We start from the raw sequence: 9300 nt of genomic DNA, 5'->3' as shown, positions 1-9300 counted from the left end.
AAAGAGGAGGGTCCGAGTTCTTGAAATGGAGGCTCAGATGAAGGCACGACGAACGGAGCTGGATGAGGTCCGCGAGCGTATTGCCATCATGAAGGAGCTAAGCGACTTGGGCCACTCCAAGAAAGAAATTGCGAAGTTCATGAAAGCACAGTTCAGCCAAGGCGAAGGCAGCAGCAATACCAAACCCTCCAACGATCAAACTCCTGGCAATGTTGGCTCCGAAGACGATTCCGATGACAGCTCGGACAGTTCAAGCAGTGATTCAAGTGAGGAATCAAGCAACGATTCAAACTAGTTCATCTTATTTGTTGCCCGAATCTTTTGTCTCTTTTGAATTCTCGCCATAATTTTTTCTTCGCACAACACACCTCCATATGCCCAACCAATTATCATGTCGTGAATTACATTTTTTTCCACCACTTGAGTATCCGGAGGGGGGTCTTTGTGAACACCTCAGAATCCCAACTCGGTTTTTATCGGTGCTCTGTCACAGTGTCTCAAACAGTTTAAGCCCAAAAACGGTACAGACTGAAACTGTACAGGATCTTGCCTCGGCTCCCAAGTCCGCTTGGGCTCGAGTTTGCCTATATCTGAGCATCATCCACAAGATACATATGTTCACTCGCCGGAATGCCAAAATCATTGCTCGACTTCGTTCGCTACAAGTTTAAGTTTGAAGAGACCGTTTTGCCAAGTAAACCCCGAAAGCGATCAAAGAAGAAGAATAAGAAGGAAGCAGTCAAATCTGGATCAACACCGCCTGCAAACAAGAAACAATCCGTTGATTCTGAACCACTCACGGCCGCAATCTCCATTCCAAAAGAAATCAATCATGCTCAGCTCGTTAATCAACCAGTGCCTAGCCTTGTTGAATCGTTAGAGTCTGATCTCCCAGAAGTCGATGTTTTGCTTGAGCGATCTTCGGCATTGGATGTCCCACCAGCTGGTGCCTCAAAAGAACCTGCGGTTAACCTGATGAAAGAAATGCAGGACGAACTCATGGCCCACGGGATTTCAATCGAGCCACAAGATGATAATTCTACAATCCACCCAGCTTTCCGACCTCGAAGTCATGGAAGATTGGATAGAATAGATCTTGAACATGATCTTGCGGAGTTAGAAAACGAGCTACATGCTGATGCAACTAATCCAAGTTAGTTTTCACTTTGGAGTTTGCAATGCCCACTTTCTTTATACGGCACTGTGCTGACATTAACCTCTCACAGATGATTTATGCTCCTTTTGTGACGAGTTATTACCCAAGAAACCATCAAAAATGCTTGTAGATTTAGCGAAGTATCTCAAAGGCCGTCCCGATGTCTGTCATAGGTTTTCACCTACAAACCCAAAGGCTTTGCATTTACCTGTGAGTGTCGTAATCTGCATGACATTCCAGCAGGTTTCTCACAGGTGCTTTCTCTTTAGTTTTCCGTTGTAGCCGATTACTGCCGCCGCCATCAGGATGAGATTTCCGTAATCCCAATGGGGCTGGAAAGAGGCTGGCCTGCACAGATTGATTTCTCAAATCTCCAAATGTGAGTTGAAGTCGAGTTCAAATTGAGAAATCTTTGTTATCTCCCACTGACAGTTTTTTAATAGCCGCTTGAAAACTATCAGCGGTCACCTATGGTCGGTAGCACATAAGCAAATTCCATCAGAGTTTTTAGATTACGCGTCAACTATTTGGAAAACTCTTGGTTCTACAAAATCTCAGAGTGTCTTCTATGATATTGATACCTTTAAGATTGAGCAGCCTGGATAGTAAGTTGCCCAGTGTGCAGTGCCAATTTATGAATTATATTACTGATCCACATGATTTCAGCTATGGGCCCCAGGGATTTGAGATCATATACCAAACACTACACAAAGAATTCCTTTGCTTGAATTTGGACTTAACCACTCAGATTGTGCATCCACTTGCTCCTGAGTATTTTTTGCGGAAGGTTTTAATTCCAGAAGCTGCACTTGGATTGATTGCGCAGGACTTTGATTTACCGATCTCACATCCCATTGTGCGAAAAACCCTGGATGACAGTAGAGATTTTGGACTGGCCATGTATCCTGATGATCAAGAATGATGTTTCATTATTGTGATGTAAAGCTAAAAGTATCACACTTATTGATTAATACCGCCCATCCTCCTCCCTAAATTCCCTTGCAAGTTTGAGAACCTCTTGTTGCCTTCTTTTGCCTGCAACAGTGCCTTTTTCTGCGGGGTTCCTATTTCCAAATTCGTCGTCAGGATCATCGGTTTCAGGTTCAAAGTCATCAAAATCTAAATCAGATCCTTTATTTAGATAATTATGCAGAATCGCACAGGCCTGTAAATGAAATTTTCAGTTTAATCTAACTAAGCAATCAATCTCGAACAAGAGAGACCAACCATGATCCAAGCTGTAGCACAAACCATGTCCTTTTTGCTGGCAATCCGTAAGCGCAAGCCTTTCAGGCTTTGAAATCGATTTTTTAATAATCCAATGCAATTTTCAATCCCAACCCTAACTCCCGAGAGGTGACGGTTGAAATTGTGCTGCTCATCGGTTAGTGGTTTGTTTTTCTTGCGTCTGAAGGCCGGGACAGTATTTGCTGTTGGTACAAAGGCTGAGTTGGCTAGAAGGTACTCCCCTTCCGCAAAAAAATCCGTGGGACACGTGTTGAGAGTGCAGTTGGACATGAGTCGTTGATCGTGAGAACATCCGGGCCATCCCGTGTAGACATAGATTATATTTTTGTTTTCATCGCAAACAAGCAGGGTGACGATCCCGTAAAAGCCTTTGCAATTGTAGTAATCCGGACCATCCTTCTCCGGGCAGGTAGACAGTACAACAAGCGTGCCATCGATTAGCCCAACACAACCATCAAAGCCTACTTCCTTGTAGCTTTCTTTGATAATTTTGCGTGCGGTATTGTTTGGCCAGGTGAGTAGTTGGGATTGGAGGGCTACTATGGCCATGATGCACCGGTTCGTATAGAGCTCGACGGTACCATTGCCAATTCGATAATAGGTTGCAATTATACCAACTGCCACACCATTTCCAAAGCATCCAAAACGGTTGAGTGCGACCATCATCTGTTCGATTACCGGACGTTGAGGATGATTGGAGTTGTTATGGAAAACTGGGTTGCCTTCAATCTGTTGGCATAGATTGAAGAACAATGACCGAGACATACGAAAAAATTGCTTAAACCGATACTCTTGCATCCGATTTAGCAGAAAATGGTGTGCGTCCGGACCCTTCTCGATACGGTGACGACCTCCGAGATAGCGCTTGCCTTGGATCTGGCCAAGTGCTTTTGCCTTAGCTTCTAGGTCCGCGATTTCCATATCTTCGTCCTCACACTTATCGTCCTCGCAATCGGTATTGTATTCTGAGCTCGAGTTTTCTTCTTCGTGATCAGCTAATAGAAAATCTAATGCCTTGGCCGTTAGTTGGTCATTGATGGATTCCTCTAGGGTTGTGATCAAAAGCTTCCTACGAGAAGTCCGCACCATTCTGGTTGTTTTATTTGGTGAGGGTGAAGGAGCCGCAAGTGCTGATGTCTCAAGGCTCCGCACTTCATGTCTCATACAGGTTTTACAACAAAACCAAGTATTGGTTTCTCTCAGTCTCCTCAATCAAGTACCCTCTACCAAGGCCCCGGCTGAGATCACTTCCACTAGTGCTTTCCAAGCGCTCACATATGTATGTGACTGCATTCCCACTAGGAATAACATGATTCAAGACTCCGAATGAGAATGGCTTGCGCGGGGGAACACAATGGCGATGTCACAGAGAAAAGGTGGTGATGTACTATGGTTGCGTTGCAGATTTAAAAAACATCTTCTTCTCGAAATGGAAGCCGTCCCATTATGGGATGGAGTTGCTCCCAGTATCTGAAAAGCGAGCGAGCATATGCTGGCGCAAGTTGGTCAGCTAAAATGATGGTTCACGGGGTGGCAGTTAAGGGGCCTCACTTTGAACGGTGCCAATGGCAGTGTTGGGATCATTTGCCAGCCCAGAATGCTTGAGTAAGTCCGCAACATGCTGGTAGCCATGTTTGAGTTGATCTATCTTCATGGAAATACCTGGAACAAGGTTGGTCAGCGATCAGCTCAACAAGCAAGCAATAGAGGGCTCTCACCACGTGCAGTGCGATGAGTTATATCATGATGACTCATAACAGCCAGGATTTCAGCGCAGAGGTGATCCCTTACAGGTGTAGTACACCATCGAGCATAGTTGTTGTTCGCGGTGAGCCAATCCAGAAGGATTGTGATGCTGCTAGGTTGACCATTGATGCCATCGGTGTCCCAGGGAATTCCACGAAAAGATGAAGGCATTTCTTGGGGAGTTTTGGATCCGGAGTGTGTGAAAACTGTGACTTGAAAAGAATTTGCACCACTAGACGGTCTAATGGGATGCGCTTGTGGTTCTGGGGGGGGGGGGGAAAGGTTCAAGAAAGGGTTTTCCGTTCGGGACCCCGGAGGCATGGACGAAACACAAAGAACTATTGGATTAGTTCCAGGAGGCATGCTCCTGGATTCGAATCCAGGAAAATTCCCCTTTTGGGGGTTTCAATGTAGAACCTCCAGGAAATTCTTTTTGGCAGTGTTTTATTTTTCCTGGAATTCCGACCTGGGACACTTCCTGGATCAATTTTGAATCCCCCTTCTGTTTATGTGCATACCCCATCCTGGATCCTCCCACACACAAACAGATGAGCACACAGCCAGCATGCATACATAAAAGGCAGGGCCCTCTCCCCATGAGCAGCAGCAGTTTCCTCTTCCAGCTGAAAAACCAGGCAGCTCAGCCCTCCATCCTCCCTCTCCCCATACCCCTCGCCATGGCCTTCCCCGACCGTCCGCCCCCGCCCCAGTTCGCTACCATCTCCCAATCCGGCCCCTCCCTCAGCCCCAGACCCTCCCAGACGCGCCTCGACCGCTCCACACGGCCGAACCCACGGGTCTTCGGCCACATCGTCGGCGCGCCCCCCGGCTCGGCGTGGGAGAAGAGGATCGACGTCAGCCAGGCCGGCGTCCATGCCCCTGTCCAGAGCGGCATCTCCGGCACCGAAGACAGGGGCGGCGCCGAGAGCGTGGTCCTCAACGACGGCTACCACGACGGCGACTGCGGCGACATCATCTGGTAGGCTCGCCCTCTTACATACCTCTTTCCTTCTCGTTTCTCCACTTCAGCGCCTGTCTGACCATCGCTCTGCGCCACGTAGGTACATGGGATCCGGCGGATTCGTCCTCGATGGCCACAAGAAATCCATCATGCAGAAGGACCAAGACCCCGAGAGCAACACCAATCGTGCCTTGCGGGCATCGCTCGTCAACCGTCGTCCAGTCCGAGTCGTCCGGGGCTCCGATGCCCAACATTCTCCATGGGCGCCCGAGAGTGGCTACCGTTACGATGGTCTCTACCAAGTCACGCGTTTCGATATCGTCAGAGATCCGTCAGGACTCACGGACTACAGATGTCTGCTCTTCCGCATGGAAAGGCTCGAGCGGGATCGCTACGCCCTCCCCATCAAATGGGACATGCACGGCCGAGCGCACACCAAAGCCAACGAAGGGCGAGACCGGCAACGCGCAGAAGATGCCGGCCTAAATACCCCCAACAACCTCCTCGAGCGGAGCAAAGTCCGCCGCCCCCGAGAGTCCACCGCCTCCCAGTCACGGCCCACGTCTGCCCCACACCCGCCGCCGCTACCTCCCCGTCAGTCCTTGCCGACTCCTTCCCACCAACGCCCGCCCCTTCAAGACTTGGCCAACCGCAACCGCCCGGCCAACCCGCCCCCCGCCGCTACAGCCGCCCAACTGGGATTCCTACAAAGCTCCATCACGAGAGAAGCTTTGGGGAAAATCAAGTTTACTCGCAAGCCGGCTGCTCCGGCTGCCGGCTCCTCCGAAAGGCCTCCATCCCCTCCTGCCATCCAGACCCAACTCCCTGCCCCTGCCCGTCCCCCTTCTCCTCGAGTGCCCTCAGCTGCCATCCCCACAACTCCTGCCTCGCTGAAAACAGGGCCAACGAGCGCCCCAGCTCGTGCGGCCTCTCCTCCAAAGTCTCGGCCAGCTGCCAGCCCCGCAGCTCGTCCGCTGGAGCGAACGGCACCCATCAACCCCCCAGCTCGTGCTGCCTCTCCCCCGAGCTCCCACACAGCTGCCCACCCCCCAGCTCGGGCTGCTTCTCCTCCGAGGTCCCACAAAGCTGCCAACCCTCCGCCAGCCCGTCTCTCGGCCAAATCGCCTCCACCACGGCTCCTGCAGAGATCCCCTCCGCCGACGAGCCGAAGCAGCAACCAACCAGGCAGCCGAAGCTCACACCACGAGCACAGTCGCCCGCTAGCTTTGCCGCACAAGAGCTCCATCAGGCCGAGGAGTCCTTCACCTCCTCCCAATCGACGGACCTACCCAGCGTCGTCTGCATACCCTTACCCGCGCCCTACTCGTCCTTCATCTTCTTACCGCCCACCCCCTGGACCTTCCCCGCCACAAAGACCAGTCAATCCTCGTTCGAGATCTCGTTCGCCAGCTCAACGGCCGCCGGAACCCCATTCTGCGCCACGAAGACCAGCCAACATCCGTCCTGTTTCTCCTCCCCGGCCGTCCTCCCGACCCTCCCCACCACGATCAGCCTATACTCGTCCTCGCTCCCCATCTCCCTGCAACTTGTCGCCTCGAGTTTCCCTCCCATGTTCGCCCGCTCGTGCGTCGAGGTCACCACCAGTCAAGTCTGCCCCGCCCAGCAAGAACAGCTTTGGAGCAGGGCCTCGTAGTGGGGAGGTCATTTCACCCTTGGACCAGTTCTTCCCCTCCCGCTGTCGAATCCCAAGGAGCAACCCATTAACCCAGGCTCACGCCCGATCAGACTCCGACCACCCCAAGGGAAACGAGACCGCGCGCTCTTCGGGCATGTCATTCAACTTGTCCACCTCGTCAAGCCGGGAAGTGGTGCTCTCCCCTCTGCCCTGTGATGATTTCATCACCCAACCAGACGACCACCAGTCCTCTCAACCTTGTCGGCCGGACCCAGCAGACACACCAGCACGGCTCAGCTCACCCATGTCTCTCGACTCCGACCTCCCAGCTCCAGGCTCGGCCGGCTCACAACACAGCGCCGGTCCTACAGCCATCCATTCACCTGGCGCGGGGGCTAAGACTGTTTCTGAGCCCAAGGTCACTTCTGCTGCTCTCTTCAAGCCTGCGACCCCTGCAAGCCTTCTCTCAAAATTCAAGGACCTTCCAAGCGAAGAAGACCATGACGGGGTAAGCATCGAGCCCGATGTGGATGAGCTGGAAGACGTCAAGCCGGATCTCGTCGCCATTCTGGATCCTCAGCCGGCGTCTGCACCCGACAAAGAGAAGGAGAGTGCCCTGGAAGACCCCGACCTTGATGGGATCCACGTCGACATCCTCGTCTTGTCCGGCGACGCTGTCATGGTCGACTCGTTCCAAGAGTCTCAGGCGGAGGCCGGGCCCGATGAGAGTGAGAGAGCGAGTGTCAAGTGCGAGATTATCGAGCATGAGATGGCCGAAGGGCCGGTCCAAACGGATGGGCAAGAGGAGAGCCTGCGATCGGCGAGCCCGCCGGCCTCGAGCGGGCCCGGCAGCCTTCTGGACGACCGTCTCTCGGACCCCGGCACGGCCGACACGACGCGTGCCGATCTGGCGCCGGCCGACGGGGGCGAGGAGTTCGACGTGATCCTGACCGACTACCGCGGCTGGCTCGGCGACGACTGGGCCGGCGAGGAGCGCTCCAAGGACCCCTTTCACAGCTTCCCCGTCTACCATAACGCGCTCTCGCAGGCTTGCTCGCTGCAAAACTCCCTTGCTATGAGCACCATTCTCATCGACTAGCGACTCCTGTCCTTCTTCCCACCACATCTGGACCTATGGCTGCAATTATCAATCCTCTTCAGCCAGAAAAAAAAAGTATATATTTACCACCCCCTAATTTATCCTGCTAACCACTAGATGGTGTTTTGTGTTTTTTTGCATGTACAGGGCCGGATACCTCTTTTTCCTTCTAGACTGGTTATATTGAACTTATTTCCACCCTCTTCTCTTCTCTTTTCCTGTCCATTCTCCCCCTTTTCTCCAGTAGCAACAGACACACAATAGCAGCAACGTACAACAAACTCTAGGCTTATCCAAAAGACATCAAAGAAAATAATCATAACTGAAGATACTGCAAAAATATAAAACCCTGGTCAACTACTGGGGGAGAGCCCTCCTGCTTGACAGACGCTGCATACCCTCAATGACCAAGGCCCTGTTTGGCTTCTGTGTTATACATGATAAATGGGCTTATTTATCAAGTGCAACCCCTGGGGGGTCAAAGTTTTTGGTGGAGACGGGGGGCAAACTTTGGGTCGCGTGTGATAAATTTGCACATTTATCACGTATAACACGGCAGCCAAATGGGGCCCAAGAGATATTCCTGTTGGCCAATGATGGCCGTGTCCCATTGGCACTTGTTTAGTGGAAAAGGCCAGGCTCCTGATGCGCCATTGAATATGGTGAGGTTCCCCCAGAGCAACATGCCCTGTCCAAGTGGCAATCCGTCACCTCCAATGATCAGGTCACATTCAACTCTTGAATGCAGCCCTTTCCCCATCTGCAAAAAGTGTGATGTCCCAGAAAGAGTTCATTGTTGTCTGGTTTTGTGTTCCAGATACAAAATCCTTTTCTCCATCACAGCATGGACCCTCTTGAACAACCCCTGCAACATCAATGCCATTAAGGCTTTCCTGCAGCTCTTGGCTAGGTTGTATTAGATGGTTTACTTTTTCATGTGATATCTCTAGTTGTACTTAGTGATAGTCACATACTTTTTCTGCAGCAGTTAGCTGCTCAAACCAAGTTGTTTAGTTAAAGTCCCAACTGCAGCCCGCTTCTTGTTTTCTTTCACACTCAACTTTTGTTTGTTTAACTCACTACTCCCTTCAACTCACCCTCTCTAGGTCTGTTCCTAATCTTTTCTCTCTGTTATCTTAGTGTGCCTCATCATAGTCTTGTCTTGAGGTTTGCTTCTCAGTTTGCCCATCAGCCACTGTGCTTTGCTTGTGACTAACATGCATACCTCACATCAAATACAACAATCAGCTTATTTTTTGCTTAACTCACTGCTCCCTTTGACTCACCGTCTCCAGGTTTGCTTCTCAGTTTGCCCATCAGCCACCGCCCTTTGATTGTGACTAACATGCATACCTCACATCCAAGACCTATAGTCTTATACATTACAAGAAAAAGTCAAGCAAGTGCCACCACTTGACATGTGAGAGCTCTAAGGAATCTGGTGATGGAACTTC

General features: G+C 51.3%; 1 protein-coding gene across 1 annotated transcript; it reads left to right on the top strand.

Moving 5' to 3' along the window:
* Positions 1-4698: 4698 nt before the first annotated feature.
* On the top strand, positions 4699-7846 carry PtA15_2A612 (uncharacterized protein; the record flags this gene model as incomplete). The annotated part of the gene is made up of 2 exons (XM_053166650.1): positions 4699-5129; positions 5212-7846. The coding sequence occupies 2 exons, from the start codon at positions 4699-4701 to the stop codon at positions 7844-7846; spliced, it is 3066 nt and encodes a 1021-aa protein (XP_053017850.1).
* Between the last annotated feature and the right edge of the window lie 1454 nt (positions 7847-9300).

The sequence above is a fragment of the Puccinia triticina genome, chromosome 2A, assembly GCF_026914185.1.
Source record: "Puccinia triticina chromosome 2A, complete sequence".
Classification (NCBI taxonomy): domain Eukaryota; kingdom Fungi; phylum Basidiomycota; class Pucciniomycetes; order Pucciniales; family Pucciniaceae; genus Puccinia; species Puccinia triticina.
The sequence above is the reverse complement of the archived record's forward strand: the minus strand, read 5'-3'. Positions and strand labels throughout refer to the sequence as shown.